The 24275-nt window shown below is 44.2% G+C and overlaps 1 protein-coding gene across 1 annotated transcript in view; it reads right to left on the minus strand.

The window, feature by feature from the left end:
- Nucleotides 1-23671, minus strand: part of si:ch211-285f17.1 (sickle tail protein homolog) — a 223209-nt gene extending 199538 nt beyond the window's left edge. The window contains exon 1 of the mRNA XM_070435437.1: nt 23271-23671. Within this exon, the coding sequence (XP_070291538.1) occupies nt 23271-23343 (73 nt within the window). The 5' untranslated portion in view covers nt 23344-23671. The remainder of the gene's footprint in view (nt 1-23270) is intronic.
- Between the last annotated feature and the right edge of the window lie 604 nt (nt 23672-24275).

The raw sequence follows: 24275 nt of genomic DNA on the forward strand, positions 1-24275 counted from the left end.
GAGACTTAACGTTGGTACATTTAGAAACTACTCTCACTTAGAGTACTCTTATACTTTGCACACAAACTGCCGCCCGCTTGAAATAAGAAATAGTTCATGTATTTACATGAAAATCCCTTGAATCATTGTGTATCTCGGAACCCGGGCCGCCTTGGAAAGGGGGTTGGGCCTTTGTGGCACGCTTGTAAGGCTCTGATTGTCCCAAAATGGTTCAACAAATATTCTACTGTTGTTCTCCTCTGCAGTTGTCCCGTATCCAGTGACTTGACGTGTAGTCCTGAACATTCTGTTCACCTGATCTAGAATTCCTCACAATCAAATGTTCGACCGCATTATCTACCAAGGGAATTCTCTTCGATTATAATCACAGCCGTATATATTCCCCCCCAAGCTGACACATCGATGGCCCTGAACGAACTTTATCTGACTCTTTGTAAACTGGAAACCACACACCCTGAGGCTGCATTCATCGTAGRTGGGGATTTTAACAAGGCTAATCTGAAAACAAAACTCCCTAAATTCTATCAGCATATCGATTGTGCTACCAGGGCTGGTAAAACCTTGGCATCATGTATACTGACTTCGCGACGCATATAAGGCCCTCCCCCGCCCTCCTTTCGGAAAAGCTGACCACAACTCCATTTTGTTGCTTCAGCCTACAAACACAAACTAAAACAGCAAGCTCCCGCACTCAGTCTGTTCAACACTGGTCCGACCAATCTGATTCCACGCTTCAAGACTGCTTTCGATCACGTGGATTGGGATATGTTCCGCATTTCGTCCAACAACAACATTGACGAATACGCTGATTCGGTGAGCGAGTTCATTAGAAAGTGATTGACGATGTCGTACCCACAGCAACGATTTAAAACATTCCCAAACCAGAAACCGTGGATTGGATGGCAGCATTCGCGTGAAACTGAAAGCGCAAACACTGCTTTTAACCAGGGCAAGGTGACCGGAAACATGACCGAATACAAACAGTGTAGCTATTCCTCCGCAAGGCAATCAAACAAGCTAAGTCCCAGTATAGAGACAAAGTAGAGTCGCAATTCAACAGCTCAGACACAAGGAGGTATGTGGCAGGGTCTACAGTCAATCACGGATTACAAAAAGATAACCAGCCCGTCGCGGACCAGGATGTCTTTGCTCCCAGACGACTAAATAACTTTTTTGCTCGCTTTGAGGACAATACAGTGCACTGACACGGCCCGCTTACCAAAACCTGCGTGCTCTCCTTCACTGCAGCGAGGTGAGTAAAACATTTAAACGTGTAATCCTCGCAAGGCTGCAGCCCAGACGGCATTCCCAGCCGCGTCCACAGAGCATGCGCAGACCAGTTGGCTGGTGTGTTTAGGACATATTTCAATCAATCCTTATCCCAGTCTGAAGAATGGGAAACAGCAGAGGGCCACCATTGTTCCTGTTCCCAAGAAAGCTAAGTAACTGAGCTAAAGACTACCGCCCCGTAGCACTCACTTCCGTCATCATGAAGTGCTTTGAGAGACTAGTCAAACCATATCACCTCCACCCTACCTGACACCCTAGAGCCACTCCAATTTCTCTACCGCCCCAATAAGGTCCACAGACGACGCAAATCGCAACCACACTGCACACTGCCCTAACCCATCTGGACAAGAGGAATACCTATTGTGAGAATGCTGTTCATCAACTACAGCTTCAGCTTTAAACCATAGTACCCTCCAACTCGTCATCAAGCTTCGAGACCCTGAGGTCTCGACCCCAACCCTGTGCAACTGGGTCCTGGACTTCCTGACGAGGCGCCCAAGGTGGTGAGGTAGGGTAACGAACAGTCTCACCCCGCTGCTGATCACTCAACACTGGCGGCCCACAAGCGATGCTTTCTGCAGCCCTCTCCGTTCATTCCCGTCCACCCACGACTGCGTGGCCATGCACGCCATCCAACTCAATTCATCAAGTTTGGGACGACCACTCACCAGTGGTAGGCTTGCATTACAACAACGGACGAGACGGCCTCAGGGAGGAGGTGAGGGCCCTCGGAGTGTGGTGTCAGGAAAATAACCTCACATCCAACGTCACAAAACAAAGATATGATTGTGGACTTCAGGAAACAGCAGAGGAGACCCACCTTCCACATCGACGGACAGTAGTGGAGAAGTGGAAGTTTTTAGTTCCTCGGTGTACACATCACGGACAAACGTGAATTGGCTCCACCCACACAGACAGCATTGTGAAGAAGGCGCAGCAGCGCCTCTTCAAACTCAGGAGGCTGAAGAAACGGCTTGTCACCAAAAGCACTCAAACTTTTACTGATGCACAATCGAGAGCATCCTGTCGGGCAATGGTCGCCGCCTGGTACGAAGCTGCTCCGCCCACAACCGTAGGCTCTCCAGAGGGTAGTGAGGTCTGCCACAACGCATCACGGGGCAAACTACCTGCCTCTCGGACACCTACACCACCCAATGTCACAGGAAGGCCATAAAGATCATCAAGGACAACAACCACCCGAGCCACTGCCTGTTCACCCGTATCATCTAGAAGGCAAGGCAGTACGAGTACAGTGCATCAAAGCGGGACGAGAGACTGAAAACAGCTTCTCAGGCCATTCAGAACTGTTAAACAGCCACCACTTAACATTTAGTGGCCGCTGCCACATCTGACTCAACTCCAGCCACTTAATAATGGGAATTGATGGAAATTATGTAAAAATGTCACTAGCCACTTTAAACAATGCACTTAATATAATGTTTACATACCCTACATTACTCATCTCATATGTATATACTGATACTCTATACCATCTACTGCATCTGCCGGATTGCCGTTCTGTACCATCACTCATTCATATATCTTTATGTACATATTTTTTATCCCTTTACACTTGTGTGTATAAGGTAGTAGTTGTGGAATTGTTAGGTTAGATTACTTGTTGGTTATTACTGCATTGCCGGAACTAGAAGCACAAGCATTTCGCTACACTCGCATTAACATCTGCTAACCATGTGTATGTGACAAATACAATTTGATTTGATTTGAACAGAACTACAGAGTTGATTCTCCTTCCATTCTCTCTGGAAGATGCCTCTTTGAAGATAGGCTAGCCAGCCATGTTGATGGTTCCTAGTGGGGTGATAAGATGGTTTGAGCAGAGTAATAGAATGGTCCCACTTAAATTAGCTTTTCTAGATACTTTACTTAGGACAGCTAATCAGCCGTACCAGTGATTGTCCGGGAGGTGACTTTATCGTCTCTACCTCGTGTTGAGATTCAGAGTTCAAAACACTTTAAATGTGAGCGGCAGCTCTACGTCTCTCTGGTCTGATATGTTCACTCTTAACCCATCATTTTATACAGTTTGTTACAAAGGGGCAGTTTTGTCAGGCTGACACACTCTCTGACATCACTCAAGGGGGCAGTGACTACTTACTGTGCACAGTTATAGAAACAATTCTCATATTTTCTCAAAATCACATACCTCTCTTAACAAAACCACTTTCATCATTTTTCATATTTCATGCACAACACATAGGATGGAAACGTCGTACATGTAGTGGGTATACTTTCAAAGTTATAGTATTTCCCTTATAACATTTTTAATGACATCACAAAATAACCAAAATTACATTAGTGTTCTTTAAATCGCCTCTGACCATCCCCACGTTCAGTTAGAAATATTATTCCAGTACTCGCTTTAGAACGTGTTAGAGTTTCGGCGGGAAAAGTCTTCTTAAAACAAATGCACATTCCTCAGAATGTTCTGTCCTTGATTTCCAACAGGGAGTGAGGTGTTGACCCCCTATCAACCGCAGGGGAGGGGGGGGGGGGGGGACGACTGGTTGGGGTTTAGTTGAAGTTATTCATTGCAAACCTGATCTGACCTATTTGTATCCTCACAGGACAGTCATGACACTAGCAAACGAGGCATTTGTGGTAAGTACACGGGGGACGCCATCTTTATGAACCTTCGACATTGTTGGATATCCTCACTCTGGCTGGATTCCAATAGGAACTACACGTCACTTTGCAAGTCAGCATAACGTGACTTGATGTGGCCTGTGAACCAGGGGTGTCAGACCACTGTGTTATGGTGTAAGTAGGCCCTCAATGAAACGTATGATGTGTATGTAATGTATTGTCAGAACATATTTACATAGACACTCATTTGGTGAAGGCTACAGGACTCAAAGCCATTGAATACAACAACCATGTCTCTTTCGCTAAAAAATACCGTAATGGGTGGTAACTACAATTCACTCAAAAGGCAAGGCACACTGGGAAATATGCAAATAAGTTAGAATAAATTCTCAAATTGAAATGTATGTTCACGCAACCTAAAACTCTAATTTGAGAACATATTGTACAATTTAAATTGAGAATGTATGTTGGTTCAGCTCCTATTGCAGCTGGTTGACTTACAATGGCGGACGTGCATAAAGATGGTGGCCTCCATGCACTTACCACAAATGCCTTGTTTTTTTGTATCGCATTAGCACAGTATACATCAGGGATGGGGGCCACAAAAAAAAACTGCACTCATCATGAGAGGCCGCAGTGGCTTGTGGGTCTGCGCACCCCCCACCCTTGTGACATCGAAGATACATTTGTATAGTTTTAACGTTCATTTCCTGTAATTCTACACATTTTGCCAAGGGGGCGGAGAGAAGTTTTTGCTATTTCATAACTAATTTCATGCAATTCTACTCATTTTCTTAACTCTATTTCTTGAACTGCATTGTTAGTTAAGGGCTTGTAAGTAAGCATTTCAGGCTAAGGTTGTACTCAGCACATGGTGACAAATAAAATGAGACGGCCATGGGGTGCAGTTTTCTTGTTGTCGCAGGTTTACAGGTAATTTCCTGCAATTCTACACATATTGCCATAGAGTGGAGGCAAATGTTGGCAGTGTTTAATATGATAATTGATGATCAATGGGGCCCCAACCCGGTTGGTAATTCGACCATGCTTACTACAAGTTTAAATAGACGAACTTAACAATCCCCAAAATGTAGCACGGGCAAATTGAGTGACTGCTGATGCAAAACCAAATTTCGAAATTGCGCCCTGTGTATTCTATAATTCTAACCGAGACCCTGACCGAGCCCCCCCCCTCTACAAAAGTGGTGCCACCAGTTGCCCATCTCTGGTATACATGATCCAACTTCTCCAAGACACCGGCAATTCAAAAAAACGAAAAAGTAGATTGTGCTGATTTATGTGCGCATTGAACCACGTCACGTGGCGTTGTTAAAAATGTTCGGCATTGTGCGTTGAACTTCAATGTTATTTTGATGAGCAAACTCACAATCCTATTGCAGCTGGTTGCCTTTCTATTGTACGTTGAATCAACATCTTCAACAAAAACTTTTACAGTTTATAGCCTATCCTGCTTGTCCGTTACAGGCTCATGGTGACAGGGGGTGCATCCCAAATGGCAACCTACTCCCTATCAGGTGCACTACTTTTTGGCCAGGACTGCACTATAAAGGGAATAGGATGCAATTTGGGAAGCAGCCTGGGTGTCCGTTGTTGGTATTCGTTCTGTACTGTCTGTCACTTAGGTGCAGAGTGTCCCCTGGCCAATGAGTGACAGGGACACAAAGTCCCATTTGACATGAGTCAATCACGTCCTCAGGGTTTCCACTACGACTGGCCCGGACAGGAAAGGATTGTCACGCAGGATGTTATCTCTTCCAAGACCACACGTCAATGACATTACAGTGACCTGGTTTCTCTGAGGTTTGTCTGGGGGTGTTCATTCAATGCATACTTCTGTGCAATTTAGAGAGGAATGCAGGAGGGGCAGACATACCATAGCAACAGCATCACACATGTTTTTGATTGGCCTTATATTTCAAATGTGGGGTCAGAGTTCAGACAGGCTCTCCCCCCTCCCCAACATCACCCCCTGCCCCTGAACCTTTGCCGTGTCATTGGCGTGTGTACACACGTGTTTCTGGGCTCCCCTGGAGCACGCACCCCGCTCGGTGTGCTTCCTGTGTCATACGTCCCTCTCAGTCAGCCTGCCACCCACCCCACTCCACCTCCCGTTCCCAAAGGTGCTCGCGAAAACGTCTGACTTCAGAGACAGTCGTCCTTCACAGGGCTGATTCATCTGGGCCAAGGCCTCCCTAATAAACTCACCCAGGGAGGAGGGGTACTCAGGCTACTGTGATTAAAGAGAGAGGAGTGGGAAAAGAGAGAGAGTGACGGAGAAAGAGAGAGATAGAGGGGAGAGAATAAAATACAATAAATCTCACTCATTTTAAGACAGCTGAAGGGACCGGCGGTCTCTGGCGTTCCACCTCACCCCTCCCCCTTGGCTGTCCCCCTGACCTCCGCGTACCCCCAAGTCTGATCCTCATTAAGAGTCACAGGGAACATCAAAGAGCAGAGAGGCCAAACTTTCTATCACTTCACAGCACCCGGGAATCCTCCAGATATTAAAACTCTAGCGTCGCCATTCACTATGGAGCACTGGGGCTAACTCAACAGCTCAGGGAGCAGTGGGACTTAAGGTCCCGAAGGTCGCAGAAAGTTTGAAGAGACTTCTCTTCACTTAGTTATAGGCAGGTGTTGAAAGTGCTCTTTGCACATTCTGTGGGCTGGGAAGAGAGACATTTGGAAAAGGAGGCAGGGACATTGTATCTTTGTTTCTATATTCCTGCTATGAGCAATAAGTGAGTAACAGAGAATGTACCAGACCTGAGGCCATCAACCCACTGACTCACATAATTAACCTACATTTGAATGGAACTAGGAGATATGAACAGGAAGACACCCAGAATTATACTGAACAAAAAAACACACACTCAACATGCAATAATTTCAACGATTTTACTGAGTTACAGTTCATATAAGAAAATCAGTCAATTGAAATAAATGTGTTGGATATATGGATTTCACATGACTGGGCAGGGTCGCAGCCATGGGTGGGCCTGAGAGGGCATAGGCCCACCCACTGGGGTGCCAGGCCCAGCCAATCAAAATGTTTATTTTTATTTTTATTACAGACAGAAATACTCCTACATTTTCATCAGCTGTCCGGGTGACAGGTCTCAGACAATCCCGGATGTGGAGGTCCTGGGCTGGCGTGGTTACACGTGGTCTGTAGTTGTGAGGCCGGTTTGACTTACTGCCAAATTCTCTAAAAACGACGTCCCTGAGTTTATGCTGTTTAATCAGTTTCTTGATATGCCACACCTGTCAGGTGGATGGATTATCTTTGCGAAGGAGAAATGCTCACTAACAGAGATGTAAACAAATTTGTGCACAATTTGTTGGGTGTATATTTTTGCTCAGTATATATTTTGAAGTATAGACTACCGATTGCTGTCCATGGTGCTGAAATTGCGACGGGTCTATGCGGCTGCATGCTTATCGAATCGAAGATATACATGCCCTGGCACCAAAGAAATCCTAGCTTTGCTTCAGCTAATGGATAAATGTTTATTGGTAGGCCTATTTGGTCGTCATTTTCTCAGGTTAAGCCTAACATTTCACAAAGGCGTACACGGTGTCGCAATGCTGTCATTTTTAGACTGCTGGCAATAATGTAATTACTTGTTCAGTAATTATAGTTGGAAATTCCAAAATTGCAGATTGTAAAATAAATGTTTTATCCAACAGCATACTAAACAGCTACCAATTTGTATTTTATTTTTTTATATACAACTTCCCTGTATCGGCTACCTGAACCTTCATGACATGAGCCATCTTCGCGCTCTCTCTCAGCTTGGATAGAAAGTTGTGCGTAAAACCAGACCATTAATACCAAATAATAGTCAGTCCATCCTAAAAACATTTATTTACTAGGGATTGTTTCATGATGCAGTGCACTATCTTTAGCTATATACCCGAATTTAGCTGCTATTTATAAACTTTGTGTAAAAAGTACACATCAAAAAGCTCAACAATGAAGAAACAAGTAGTCAGCTTAAGGATAGATTCAGCCACTATTTATTGTTGAACTCAGCGGATTTTGTCTGGCTAATAGCCTACACAAATGGGCTGCAATATTCAAGGTAAATTAAATTAAATCCAACTTGAGAAACTCGTTTGGTGTTCTGAAGTCCTCCTTTTTTGTGTGAAAATGTTTTCACCACGGCCTGTAGGTCCAGGCCCGACCGTTTCCTATACTGAGTATTTTTGCCAAACCAGACAGTCTTTCCTGAGACATTGTGCATTATTTGTCCATTGCGCTGCACACAATTTAAACTTAGTCTTGAATGATGCATGCCAAGATATACTGTACCAGAGACAAGGGACTGTTGCTATTGCAACCACACAACTCAAATGCCGCTTCACCAGGATGAACGAAATCGCTAACAGCTTTAGCGGACAAGAACTCTTTGCATCTGCCAATTTATTGGCTGTCCAGTATCCAGACGACCTGTCCCCAGAGCTTCCTACACAGTTCATCTCTTTCCGTAATGTGTTGAGGCCGGCAATTAAGGAGAATGAGAGGCTCAATTAAAGGTGTTGCAGAACTGCTGTATTTGAAGCACGCCTCCTTTCTGCCCAGTTTCCCTGATGTTGCCACATCAATCAAGCTGTTTTTACCATCCTTGTAACTGTCACTTCTGTGGAGAGATCAGTTTCTACACTAAAGTTCATAAAGAACTACCTGAGAAGCATCAGGCTCTCGGTCTGATATGAGCTTTTGAACACCTGAGTAAGCTCCACTCATTGCACTGGTGCTGTCATAGCCTTGACCACGGCATATGTTCACTGATATCCCCTCATACTTTATAATCAATTTACTGTCATAATTTTTTACCTGCTTTGCAGGGGCTGCGGTATGCAAGTGAAACACACACACACAGATGATAACTCCATCTCTTGGCAGTGTAGAGACTTGACCCCAAAAACAGAGCTCAAAACCTCCAAAGTGAAAACACAGAGACCTCCTTCAATCTGGCAATCATTTTCTCCGTCTGAGGAGAGGCAAGTCATGCCAAGCCACTCAGTCTGTGGTTAAGAACCAAACAATAGGCCATTAAACAATAACGGCATCCACACTGGTGTGAGAAAACAAATAAAATAGGAGACTGCTGACCGAGAACGCCTTACAGACAACAGTCAGTGCTGACAAAAACAATACGCTGACAAACATTTGTATGTGAAAAGAAAAAAAAAAAAAAAAGTTCCAAAATGTAAACCATATCTAAAAAAAGGCACATGAAATGTGTCACTACAAAGGCTTTGACACCAATATCTTCACTGATCAACAGGGACATCTGGATAGCCTTGGCATAATCTCGTGGACACAGGACACTTTAGGTCAGAAACTCACAAAAATGTGGCAGAGGAAGAGCATTCAGTGATAACCTCTACTTGACAGAGATCGAGTGAGAGAGAGATAATGAGCCCAGGGTGAGTCGTGAGCTGGTCTGTGAGGAGCTGTCCTTAGCACAGGCGCCAACAGGGGCCCCAGGTGCTGACTGAGGCCCTCTCAGACCTCAGATGACAGAGGCTCCACCACTATCAGCAGAGATGATTGGCCCATTACGTAACAGCTAGCCTACTGTAACACATTAGGCCCACTGCTACAAGACTGTGTCCCAAATGGCACCCTGTTCCGTAATGTAGTGCACTAGTTTTAACCAGGGCCCATATGACCGAAAGTAGTGCACTACATAGGAAATAGGGTGCCATTTGGGACACACTCCAAGTCGGCATAATCAGATTATTACTGAGAGTCATTTAGCACAAGAACAAACATGTGAATACTGAGCCTCTCATAGGTGATAAATAAATTACCATCTTTGTTAGACATCGTTAAATGGTTCCTAACTAGCAAGTTCTGACAAACATTAAGGCTTGGGCTGAAGGTGAGGCAGCATTATGCTAGGTGACAAACACTTGTATTACATTGCTTACCTAATACATTCACACCTCACTTGGCAAAATAGAATTCATTCCCTTTTTAGCACTGTGTTCAGTAACATTTATCCCAATGCCACACTGTCTGCCCAGCTTTTGACTGTAAACAATGCAGGTTATCTTTTCAAGTGTTGTTCAAGTACATCATGACCCGTTATGATAACAGTGAGAAATCAAAAAAACGCCCGTTCTCAGAACTCTAATCATTCGTAATAATAACTTAACCACACCAACCAAAGCACAGACATTCCTTTCGAAGTCAGCACCTTCGGGTTGGGCATTCGGTCTTGGGACGCAGAGTTATTCCTGATCTGGACAAACTAAGGGCCCTGATCGTGAGGGATGATTTTCATAAAGTGCCACTTTATTAAAGTGAATGACATTTCTTTGTCTTCAGATCAGGTTATTGGGTAGAGTCAAAGGCTTGGCTGGAAAGTACTCACTTAGACCACTTGCCATGCCGGTACTTTATGGACTGTTGTGGAGTTTACAGGATTAGACAAGTGACAGCTCTGCAGAGCACTGGAAAGTCACAGACAGGGCCACCCAAAATCCAAATACTGAGCTTCATTTTTCCCCCTGTACTCGTTGACAGAAAAATACATTTTTTATTGTTTATGCAAAAACCAGCGGGAATGGAAATAATTTATTGAAATAGTGCTTGGTGAGTGACAGGGTGTTTGCGTGTGTGGGTGGGAGAAAGTTTAAAAGTTCAAAACTACTGGGAAACTTTCAAATGTGCTTCTCAGCAGATAGAGAGAAGGCATTTCAGGAAACTATCTCCACCCCCAAACTACTGTAATAATGACTCCAAGCAATCATTGGTCTCCATTCCTGCAGTACACACCCACTTGTATCCCAGCTCCAAACCTCCAATTAATCACACTGACATGAACAGCTTGTGGTTATTGACTGGGAGTGGATTCCTCTCCATCTATGATTCTACAAAGATATATATATATATATATATATATAAAAACAGAACACACCCTAAACATTCCTCAGCTAGGGTTTCTACAGAGCAAAGTTTGCTTCCCAACCTTACTTAAATGTTTAGTATTTTTTTGTGTTAAGTAAAGTTAAGGCAGGTTCACCTCTTTTTTTATAGCATATCTGGAGTTTGGATGTAAATGGCATGTTACAGAAGGTGCCAGATATTTTTGGGGGGCGATTTCACTTGGTTTTGAGAAGCTTACTCCACCAGACTTCCTCATGCTCATTCTGCAGTTGCAGGGGCACAGCGTTATATTCAATTCTGTTGGACTCAAGCTATTCTTCTCCGTGTAGCCTAGGCTTGGGCGGTATACCGTTCCTGTATCATACCGGGGTATACGGTATCACCGGCAGTGCACACAAGGGCGCTATGTCTTCGCAAATGTAAAATTAAAATTAAAAATGTATGCACAAAACAAATTGAACCAGGAGGGGATTGATTGTCTCTGCTGTAATCAATATGCTTGATCTTGCAAGCTATCCACTTAGCTAGCAAGTTAAAAGCAAACCAAACGCAAAGCTGGAGCCCTGAGCTGGAGCTAATTTATTCGGCACATCTTAGATAGTTAACTAAGCAGTGTTATGGCACGCACGCACGCATGAAAGTAAAGTACAGGTTAGATCAAAAATGTCATGACAGGCCTGATGGAAGCAGAATTTTTGGGGGTTAACTTTCCAAATGTCGACAAAACAAAATACGCGAGACAAAGTGGAATCTTTTTGTGTCGGTAAAATGAATTATGGCTGAAATGTCGGTGGAAATGCTTTTATGTGCAAATACTGATATAATAACCATCATATCGAAGTAAACTTGGAGTCACGCGATGACATGTGTGGTTCTCCCACTATGACTCGTCGGGAAAGCATGCAGTATATTAGGCTACTGATGAAATTAGTTATGATGAATTTCACAGGGTGGTGAAAGGCTACTGATGCCTGTGAGGCACTAGCACTAGCACTAGCAAGCAAGATTCATGGCAAAAACGTACATGTGCCACCCAAACCTCTTGCTAACAAATTAGCAGCTCAGTTATTACATTTGTATTAACAAACCAAACATTTAAATACCGTTATGAAAGGTAAAGTAAAAATCCAAAGCAGTCCGTGAATCAATACCGGTATATAGTAAAATACAGTTTACTGCCCAGCCCTAATGCACACACACAGAAAAGTATTGCTCAAGTCCAACAAAAATGTGTTTCTGGAGCCGTTGTTCATGTTTTATCCGTGCCCCTGCAAGCCTGAGGAAGTCTATCGCTCTTGGGGTAAGTTTCTCAAAACCAAGTGAAATCGCAACAAAAAAAAGTGTCTGGACACTTTTACAACATGCAATTAACATCCAAAATATAGATTTGGTTAAAAAAAGGTTAATCTATCCTTTTAGTAATTGCCCCATGTGGATAAATACATAACTTTTTTTTTACTGAATGTCATTGTTTACCCACTGGTCGTAATAGTGCATTTCTTGAATGAGGAGAGTGGTATGTCATTCAACGTTGCTAAACAATACACTGTGTGTGTGTGTGTGAGACAGAAATGCTGTGTTTACATTGTCTGCCTCTCCACCTGTGATCCGAATCGTCTGATTAATTTGGACACTCATCCAAATTAAATTGGGAGAATAACAGGTTTATTAGAGTCAATATGGGCATATACAGTAGGTATAGGGATAGATAACACCTATTAGGTAGAGACAGTTTGTTCATGACCCCGTACACATATACACGCGTACACACACATACACAGTCCCATTTCATTCTATAACCTATTTGAAATGCTTCTTTGAACATGACCTCGTCTGAAACTTCAAAAGGGAAGGCTATTTGACTCACACTCATCCGTGCCAGAAATGTACATTCCCAGAGCACCCTTGAAAAACAGTGTCATCATTAGGACTGGCATATCATGGATAATTAGAGGTTTGGGGCGACACACAGAGAATGTTAATAAGATACACATAGTACCTCATAGAGTAGCCCCCAATAAGGCAGATCCCCATTAAAATCGCCAGAAAGAGCGAAGGGGACATTTTCAAAAACACAGCTCAAAAGGGGAAGGAACACAGCAAATTGGGTGGCCAATTGAGACCTCCATGGGAGTCAGTGTGTCCGGCCCAAATAGCACATAGGCCCTGGTCAGAAAGCAGTGCACTATATAGGGAATAGGGTGCCATTTGGGACAGAGTCTAGCTCTTCATGCTGTTTTACAGCGAAGCAGTTTAGATTAAGTTCTCTAATCACTACAATGATGGGGAAGATGTTTGTTTAATCAACAGTTGTATCCACAGGCTAAACTGAGCTGTGAAACGGTTGTTGTGTCTAGGGGCACTGTATGTTAGCAAAAACAGCCAGTAGGAGTCATTAAGTGCCCAGTGATGACTGATACATGTGTCATCTGTTTTCCCGAGCAGATGGCCAGCATTACTTCCAAGACCTCAATCTGCTTCTTCATTTGTGCATTTGATGCCGATGAAGGTCAAAGCATGTCGTGACCTCATAAACTCTAAGTAAACAAACCAGGGGTCGCATGTATCAAGTGTCTCAGAGTATGAGGGTTGACTTGATACCTGGGGCAGGGAAGACCTGATCCTAGATCAGCACTCCTAATCTGAGACACTGAGAATATGGGCCCTTGTGCCGACCTGAGAAACCATTACTGTTTCTTCTGTGTTAAGAAACAATACAACAGGGGGAGACACTGACAAAACTGGAGCAAAGAGAGCCAAAGAAACATCTGGTTCCTTTCCACCACATTCCACCACTGTCCCACAACACAGCAGTGGAGAGACTGGAGTACACAGGAGAGTGCGGATGGAGAATTCATCAGACACGCAAAGCAGTCTGATCCAATCAAATTCAGACGACATGAGTGGTGTTTCAAAGATCCAATCAGATTCCTCCAGACATGATTGGCGTTTCATAGAGGGAACACCCCCTGATCCACCAGACATTCCCACCTGATATACCAAACCTCGAGATCATCCAAGCATGAAAATACCAAGTCTCCTCCAACACATTGCATAACTTTCCACATTCCCATTGCTTTGTCCCAATTCCCATAGCTCCTTGTATTTTTATTTTGTCACAAACACTGACTTAGCGTTCACCCTTGAGTGGCTATAAGCCTCTCTTGTTACTAGTGGTTATTGGTGGCTCACATGAAAGAAGCTGTAATGTTGGTTGGTGTGTGTGTGTCCATGCTGTGTGTGTCTATGTGCGTGCCTGCCTTGCTGCATGTATACAGTGCCTTCAGAAAGTATGCATAACCCTTGACTTATTCCACATTTTCTTGTTACAGCCTGAATTCAAAATTGATTACATAGATTGTTTCTCTCAACCCTCTACACACAATACCCCATAATGACAAAGTGGAAACATGTTTTTAGAAATTGTAGAACATTTCTTGAAATTAAAATGCAGAAATATCTAATTTACATAACTATTCAAACCACTGGAGTTAATACTTTGTAGAATTACCTTTGGCATGATTACAGCTTTGAGTGGTCTTGGGTATGTCTGTATGAGCTTTGCACATATGGATTTGGGGAAGTTAGATTGGGAGCTGCGGTGAACAGCAATCTTCAAGTCTTTCCACAGATTTTTTTATGTGATTCAAGTCTGGACTTTGGCTGGGCCACTCAAGGACTTTCTTCTTCTGAAGCCATTATTCTGAGGGCATTCCAGCATTGCTTGGCTGTATGCTTGGGGTCATTGTCCTGTTTGAACGCAAATATTCGCCCAAGTCTAAAGTCGTTTGCACTCTGAAGCAGGTTCTCATCAAGGATTTGCCAGATATTTGGCTCCATTCATTGTTCCCGCTATCATTACCAGTCATACCATTCTCCCGTTCTCTGCCGCTGAAAAGCATCCCCATAACATGATGCTGGCACCACTATGCTTCACGGTAGAGATGGTGTTAGACGGGTGATGAGCTGTGCCTGGGTTTTTTCAGACATAGCGCTTAGCAAAATGGTTACATTCCTGTCTCATCAGACTACAGACTATTTTTGCCTTATGCTCTCAGAGTCTTTCACATGCTTTTTGTAAACTCAAGTTGTGCCGTCATGTGCCTTTTTCTCAGGAGTGGCTTCCATCTGGCAACTCTACCATAAAGCCCAGATTGCTGAAATGCTGTAGAGACTGTCCTTCTGGCAGGTTCTCCCATATCAGCCAAGGAACTCTGTAGTTCTGTCAGAGTGGTCATTGGGTTCTTGGTCACCGCCCTGACCAAGGTCCTTCTTGCCCGCTTGATCAGTTTGGTCGGACGGCCAGCTCTAATCTGGGTAGTTCCATATTTTTTCAGTTTCCCAATGATGGAGATCACTCTGCTCTTGGAAACTTTCAACACTCTAGAAATTGTTTTAATCCCTTCCTCAGATATGTGCCTCATCACAATTCTATCTCGGTGATCTATGGACAGTTTCTTGGACTTCATGGTATAGTTTCTGCTCTGACATGCACTATCAACTGTGGGACCTTATATAGACAGTTTAGTTTCTTTCTAAATCATGTCCAAACAATTGAATTGGCCACATGTGGACTCCAATCAAGTTGTAGTGACACCTCAAGGATGATTAAAGGAAAATGGATGCAACTGAGCTCAATTTGAAGTGTCATAGCAAAGGGGTGTGAATACATACTGTATGTAAATTAGATATTTCTTTGTTTAATTTTCAATAGATTTGCAAAAATGTCAAACATGTTTCCCCTTTGTCAAGCTGTAACACAACAACATGTGTAATAAGTCAAGAGGTATGAATACTTTCTGAACGCACTTTGTGTGTGCGTTTCAAGCACTCTCCTTCAGGCATCATTTCCTAAGAACGGCCTGAACGTTTAGTCTGTCCTTAATACTTCAAATTGGAATGAAAATGTCAGGCGGCACAAGAGTGCATTTGCCGCGCGGCCAGTAAAAGGCGAGGCCTGGGAGAATAGATCTCCTTTCTTAGAGGGGGTCACTGAAGAGGCTGATCTCAGTAAATCAGGATGCAGAGAGGAGATATGGAGAGGTCAGCAGAAACACGGGGAAGAGAAATGCGATAGACCAGGAGAGAATGAATGCGGAACCATTGATTTTCTCAGAAACCCTTAAGGTGGGCGTTTTCAGGAACCCTGTTTGCGTCCCAAATGACACCCTATTTCCTACATAGGGCACTACATAGAGCCCTATGGACCCTGGTGCACTATTTGGGGAATAGGGTCCCACTGGAAATGTTTCTTCTGTATTGGTACCGCCGTCACCTTTTAACCTCCAGCCAAATGAACAGCTAAATTAAATACATTCTGTTATGCCGAAGGCTTCAAAGCGTGCACAGCGTGTGGTTTAATTAAAACTTCAACAAGTGGAAAAACAGTGCATCGGTCTGCGGCAGTTGTTTCGAAACATATTTTTCAACTAATAAATTAGGGGACATTTTTTAAATAATAAAATTTAAAAAATTGGCAAACAGGTCTATTGTTCTTTGTGTCCTTGTAATTCAGCACTAAAAAGACACTTGACATCAACTCGAGGGTACATTGGCTTTGATCTGAAAGCCGTCTCCCCCAGTTAAAGTTAACAAAACATGAGCATGTGTTACTGTTACTCTGAGGGTGAGGCCATGGACTGCTCTTGAAATCGTATTGTTTCAGACACAGTAACTTAAGAGCCTGGCTTTAAATCCAACGTGACAACAGCTGATTAGCGTCTCTGGAGGGGCTATTTCTAGCAGGGACGGAAGAGTGATCAGTCTCCTCCTCAGACCGGCGGAGGGATGAACGGACGGACAGGTGGGCGGACGGCAAGCAGACAGACAGATCGACAGACACACACAGGCAGACGAAAAGAAAGGCGGACAGACAGCCGGCTGATGAAGTCAGGGTATTTCACACATCCCATCGCATCACTAGGAGAAAGAGACTTGGCTGCTGTAACTAGCCCTAGTTGAGTTTAATGGACTTAAATGTTTAGAGAAGAAACACCTGGTGGGGATCTCTGTGTGGTCGCCGCATATAAAAAATATCATATTGTACCATAACTTTCACACCCGTGAGTTGTGTTGAGAAAAGTACCTTCCCGCCGGCTACTCTGACATTGGCACAGATATCGTCCGCGTTCCTGTACATGTGTACATCAGCCCTGTGTGATTCTCATTCCAACGCTGCCCTTACCAACTCCCTTGAGAAGAGGCATCATTAAGATAGCATGCTAATGCTAACACTAGACATCGTGACAAATGAAAAGGGATTTGACCTGACAGTCTGCAAATGAATCACAAATATAGAATGTGTGTGTGTGTGTGTGTGTTGTGTGCTTGACCTCACCACAAGGAGAATATCATATGAGTAAACCAACACCGCCGCCCTAGCCCACGCTATCTCCTGGCGACAGAGCCCTGTTTCGGTCATGCCCCTCCTCGGCCCGCACTGTCGTTCTATAGCGGTTCAAAACAAACACTTTCTGACTAACCCCTATAAATCAGAAATGTGTTCGCCATTGCTAGAGTTTGTTAACTTTCCCAAAATTCCCAGGTTTTCCATAAAAGATTCTGGAATCAGGAAGGAAAAAAACAGGAAATCTGGGAATCTGCCAAGCAGGATTTCTAGAAAAACTTGGGATAGCATGAGGCTTTCCAATTCCAATATAGGACTTTCCTCTCCATTAACCCTTACAAAGTTTTGTTTTGTCAGTTCAGTTAATAATGACTTTCAGTCATTCCAGCGTCATTAGTCAACATGTCAGTTTAGAACTGGATTAAAGTCATGGATTCATTTTGGGGTCCTGCTATGATCCAGGTGCCATTTGCTTCTTGTCTACATAAGCAACCTGATCCTCCTGTATGCATCTGGTGAAATTAGATGAGATTCAGCACTCAGCCCTGTGGTATCCCAGAGAGACGGGCCTGCCCTGGACGCTGAACCCAGCAGCTGCCTTTTAATCCAGGGAGAGAGAGCGGAGAGAGAGAGAGAGAGAGAAGAGTGAGAAAGAGGGATTGATGGATGTTTGGGAGGGAAACCTAACACTCCTGTCACCTGGTTCTGGACCACAGGATGGGGGACTGCTGCTGAAGAGGCCATTTTGTGTTTCCCTCCCAAGCCATTCTGCATACAATCTGAGCCCTGCCCTACACACAACCTCCTCAGCACTTTTCAACCCTGGCTCTGCCCCAATGCATGTCCCTCTCTCTCGCCACACATGACTCACACACACCCATCATCTGGGACAGGAATACCCATGCGCGAAAACTGATACGTGTGCCAAAAGTAGTAGGTATCGTCCTCTACGGCTGACACGCATGCACAAACACACACATATGCGCGCACACACACACACACACACACACACACAAGTTCAATGTCCTGACAGGGCTGTGTGTAGCAGCCTATTCTCTGGAGGGGATTTGCAGAGACTGGCAGACTTCCATTGTCTGCCCTCACGTAACATCGTCCGCAGGCTATTGCGCACAGTGCATATAAGCTTGGGATATCAACAATTTAAAGTTGGCCTTTGTGGGAGTGCCCATAGAATTCTATGGGCGTGATCTTACTGAGTAAAGGATTTGGCATCCTTTAATTTGAGTGAATCTCACGACTGCGAGGCGTGGGTCCAAATGGAGGCAGGACCCAAGCAGGAACTTGAGGTGCACAAATTACATATGGGAGAGGTTGAGGGAGAAGGTGTTCTGGGAGATGATTGGTTGGCAGATTAAGCCAATGCCTATACCCCGAGAGTTTCAAGTTTGGCACGTTGGTCCAGCAGACTCTTCGTGCATTTTGGTGGAAGTGTCTGGGAACATGATTAGCGCTCACGTGGCCCCTGTCGCCATGGAGATGGGCTCAGCATTTTTCTCATCATTATGATGTCCCAGAGTGGGTGCATGCACTGCAGCAGTGACCAGAGAGATGAGAGAAACAGCTGCGACTATCATATGCCTCACAAGCAATAAGCATCAATACACATCATCATCCCCTCATTGCATTCACCATAATAAAAACACATTGGCCCGTATTCATAAAAGCAGTTTCATAAAGCATCTCAGAGTTTGAGTGCTGATCTAGGATCAGGTCCCCCTGTCAATGAATTATGATCTAAAAGTGCTAAACTGATCCTAAAATCAGCACTCCTCCTCTGAGACGCTTTATGAACATGGGCCGCTGCGCGTTTGACTAGAGAAACAGTGTCCGTTTCTAACCACGTGTCCTCGGTGACTGTGTGGCGTTGTGGTGCACAGTGGGGCTGAGGTACCGCTGGAGAAAGAAGTGGTTCAAGGTGAGCGTCACCTCGACAAGACAGACAGAGCACACAGTGATCGTCAAGCCCCTGTACGCGCACACTGCGTCTATCTAGAAATGGCATCAGGAGTGCACAGGAAAGATGGAGAGAGCATGGTGTCCACATACTGCAAGGACAACTGCTACCTAAAGTAAGATGTATCTGGAGACATTAACTGTATGAGTATAGAATAGAGTGACCCGGCCATTCTCATCTGTGTTTGGCTCGTGTCCCATTGGAGGCAATACCAAACCTCCTACTAATCTAGCTTCGGGTTTAGTCATGCTTTAGGCTGGTGGTATACAGTGCTGTGTGTATAATATGTGCTGTTGCATTGGAGGCATAATGTGTCTCTCTCTTCTGAGTTGGGGAAGATCCAGCCTGGGTTCAAATACTACTTGAAGTCATTTCAAATACTTGCCTGGTGAAATGAAACCAATAGAATAGTCCAAACAGTGTAAACCCCGCCCATCTGGCAATCCAGGCAAGCTAAAGCAAACGCTCAAAGCATTTGAACAACTTCAAATAGTATTTGAAACGAGGTCTGGAGCATTATGGGTTATTCTGTAGCTTTCACGGGCCATATATCTCATAACCCACATTTCCGGGCCCAGAGAGCATCCCTAGCTATCTCCTCAGAGCACGCGCAGACCAGCTGGCTGGAGTGTTCACGGACATATTCAATCTCTCCCTACCGCAGTCTGCTGTCCCCACTTACTTCAAGATGCCCCCCACTGTTCCTGTACCCAAAAAAGCTAAGGTAACTCAACTAAATTACTATTGCCCTGTAGCACTCATTTCTGTCATCATGAAGTACATTGAGAGACTAGTTAAGGATGATATCACCTCCACCTTACCCGACACCCTAGACCCACTGCAATTCGCATTCCGCCCCAATAGATCCACGGATGATGCAATCGTCATCGCACTGCACACTGCCCTATCCCATCTGGACAAAAGGAATACCTATGTAAGATCGCTGTTCATTGACTACAGCTCAGCCTTCAACACCATAGTACCCTCCAAGGTCATCCTTAAGCTCGGGGCCCTAGGTCTGAACCCTGCCCGGTGCAACTGGATCCTGGACTTCCTGACGGGCCGCCCAGGCGGTGAAGGTAGGCAACAACCTCCCCTACGCTGATCCTCAACACAGGGGCCCCATAAGGGTGTGTGCTCAGCCCCCTTCTGTTCTCCCTGTTCACCCATGACTGCATGGCCACGCACGACCTCCAACTCAATCATTAAGTTTGCAGATGACAGAACAGTGGTAGGAATGATTAGCAACAATGACCAGACAGGCTACAGGGAGGAGGTGAGGGCACTTTGGCAGAGTGGCGCCAGGAAAATAATCTGTCCCTCAACGTCAACAAAATGATGGAGTTGATCGTGGGCTTCAGGAGGCAGCTGAAAGCTTAAAGTTCCTCGGCATACACGTCACTGACAAACTGAAATGGTCCACCCACACAGACGTTGTGGTGAAGAAGGCTCAACAGCTCCTCTTCAACCTCAGGAGGCTGAAGAAATTTGGCTTGGCCCCTAAGACCCTCACAAATTTTTACAGATGTACAATTGAGAGCATCCTGTTAAGCTGTATCACCGCCTGGTATGGCAACCGCACCGTCCGCAACCGCAGGGCTCTCCAGAGGGTGGTGCGGTCAGCCCAACGCATCACTGGGAGCACACTGCCTGCCCTTCAGGACATCTACAGCACCCAGTGTCACAGGAAGGCCAAGAAGATCATCAAGGACCTCAGCCACCCGAGCCATGGCCCGTTCACCCCGTTATCATCCAGAAGGCGAGGTCAGTACAGGTGCATCAAAGCTAGAACCGAGAGACTGAATTTTTTTCCCATCTCAAGGCCATTAGACTGTTAAATAGCCATCACTAGCCTGCCTCCACCTAGTATCCTACCCTGAACATTGTCACTGTCACTAGCCGGTTACTGATCCCAGCACCATAGAGCCTGCTGCCTTATGCACATAGAACACTGGTCACTTTAACAATGGTTGCATACTGTTTTACCCATTTTATACTGTATTCTAGTAAAGTCCATCCTATTCAACTATTGCTGCACATATACTATACGAGCCACGTATTCTTCAGATATACTACATATTCTATCCACATACTGTCATGCCTGCTCCAGCTCTCCATCTCTGGCGCTCAAGGGCGCCAGGCTGCCCTTCATTACGCACACCTGTCACCATCATTACGCGCATTAGCGCTCACTGGTCTCACCTGGACTGAAACCATGCAGTTTATTAGGCTACAGATTAAATAAATGATGATGAACTTCACAGGGTGGTGAAAGTGCACAGTGATGAGCTTAATGCGCCTATCCAATAAATATTGAGGGTCTTATTCTGGTGACATGATGATCGATGCTTGACTGCCTTTTGACAAATACAAGTATTCTCGCTCTTATAATAATCTCATCATGTAGACTAGCCTACCTGCACAGCCTACCAGCACTGTATCTGCGAGCTGTTGGCGAGAGCGGACGTTCCAAGACCAGAGTAGGCACATTTTCTATATAACACAACCGTTTTTGTGATAAATCAATAGAGCTGAATATGCGATGGAAACACATTGAACTCTAGAATTTTATTTGGTAGATGAAAACTTACGCAAAACAAGTAGATTTTGTGTACACTACATCCTCACGCACTGATTTTTATCCACAGCAGGTCAGTTTGGTGGAAATACACCACTGGTGGGACATTTTGCAGATTTTCTTTATGTGGATTGTAGAATATTTGCAAGAAAATCTGTTGCCAATTGGAAGGGAACCTAGCTATAGAGAAGAATAAAAGAGACTGCACTTTCTATTCTCTTCATGGGCATGAAAAGGACAAAAGGAAACAGAGATCAACTCCAAGGACAGAATGCTACATCTCCCCAAAGAAACCAAAATGTAGCATTTGTTCCAGAGTTTCTGCTATTGCACAACAATTTCCCACTTGGTCTATGTCGCCCACTACAAGTTTTAACCTGAAGTAAACTTGCATTCTCTCAGCATTACAATAGGAAGTGAGAGCACTTTTCTGGTACAAGCTGGGACAGCGAGGAGAGACCGACATCCATATCCTGTATGCTTCTGCAATTCAGGTATCCACAGCAATTAAGGAGTGGCATTACTAGGGTCACTTTGACAAAACATAAAGCTCAGGGTCCGTATTCATAAAACATCTCAGAGTTTGAGTGCTGATCTAGGATCCGGTTCCCCCTGTCCATGTAATCTCATTAATTGTGTTTAAAAGGCTAAACTGATCCTACATCAGCTAAATCAACACCGGTATGAGACGCTAGATACATAACAGCCCTGGTCCCCGACATCCAAATAGACTGGGACATTCATATTCTGAGGATGTCTATGGCTTGGCAGTGAGCCTGATGTGGTCTAGCGAGCCTTGATGACCGTAACATCCCAGAGAGCAGTCACCCTGCCGGGCTTAATGCCATAGGGCATCAGGCATCAGTGGCCCCTGTCAATGGCCCTATCATTGAGTCCAGGTGACAAATGAGCATTGTGACAGGTGATGCTACTTGAGATAACACACAGCAACTAAACCACACTCCCATGGCAATCCCATAAAATTGTAAGCAATACTTAATGTTCCTTGATTGGATTATATGGAGTTAATGACTTTGAATCCATGATTAGTCTAAGTACTTGTAATGCATTTTTAACATAACATATGTAAAGGAAAATGAAGATAATGTTACAATCCGAAAATAAAGGGCTAGATAAATCAGTTTATGTATAAAATGATATGGAGATTGGGAGCTTTTGGCCAAATTAACAAGCACATGGGGGAAATATGACCGAAATATGACCGTGCAGGGGCTGTGGCTACTACAGAAAATATTTTAACGGTTTAAACGTAGCTATAGCCGTATCCTAGTATCCATGTTCATCAAAATACGTTTAAACAAGATAATTAGAAGCCTATCATTGCCCAAATATATTGACTGCCATATCAGATTTTTTTAAATTATATATATATATATATATATATATATATATATATATATATATATATATATATATATATATATATATATATGACTTCTCCTCCAAGCCAAGGTCAGTGTGGACTCAAGCTCGAAACTTGAAAGCAGAAAACCAAGAAGCAAACAAGAGTAACAAGAGAAGCGCTTACTGTGTAATTTGGGACTGGCTTTGCGGTCAGTGGTAGGAAGCTGGTCCGCGAACTGCACCCGATGTCCCGACATGTTCGATAGGCTGGCTACCTGTCAAGACAGGGGCACGGTTGCACCAACACCGTCGCTCAGTCGCAGTTTGTTTCAAAGTATCCCACAACTTCAAATGATATGGTTCTTTCGCAGGGGTGACCGTCTCTTGCTGCCCTTGCTCGTTGGACGCGCATACAGATCGAATATAAATATCGTTCAGACTGTATGTCATTCAATTTCGCTTTTCCTCACTCTATGCTAGTTGCAGGCAGCAGATGCCAATACTGCAGCAGTTGCGGTCAAGGCAGCCTGTGATCCGACTCCGCTTACTAACGCGCTTACCTGAATGACTGCGCGCTAGTTGTGTGTGGAGCACTGGTCCATTGGCGAAGAGAGTGGGAGAGGCACCGGCTAGGCTGAGAGGAAAAGCTCATGTTTTTGTGCATTACAAAACTTTGCTATCCACATGACTGCAGAACGTCATCACAGTTTACAACCGCAGTTAATATTTTAGAGTCAGAGGAAATAAAAACATGTGGTCATTAAATAGCCAAAGCTAACGTTGCACAAGTCAAACCAGGCATTAATATGATCAAAGACAAACTTCATAAAATGTATTACAATAGCAAAAGTAGGCTACAAACGTGGGGGAAAAGTAGACATAAGATGTAGCCTACTTCAGGCTATTAAAACGGGGACGTTGACGGATATGTGCAGGTGACGTCCTGACTAGTATTCTGCAAGCAGCACAAGCGATGACGTCACTCGTGTGGTAATTTAGAATCCTTCAAAATGAAAGCCCGCATTTCAAAACAGCAATGTGGATAACTCATTCACAATATATTACATTTTTCCATTTTATTGTGCTTACATGCAAATACAAGAAGACATTTATTGAAAAAATTACAAATGTGCTTCTAAATTTTTTTTTTTTTTACCACTATCCAAACCACTATTTGGGTTGTAGAGAA

The sequence above is a fragment of the Salvelinus sp. IW2-2015 genome, linkage group LG27 (assembly GCF_002910315.2).
Source record: "Salvelinus sp. IW2-2015 linkage group LG27, ASM291031v2, whole genome shotgun sequence".
NCBI classification, from domain to species: domain Eukaryota; kingdom Metazoa; phylum Chordata; class Actinopteri; order Salmoniformes; family Salmonidae; genus Salvelinus; species Salvelinus sp. IW2-2015.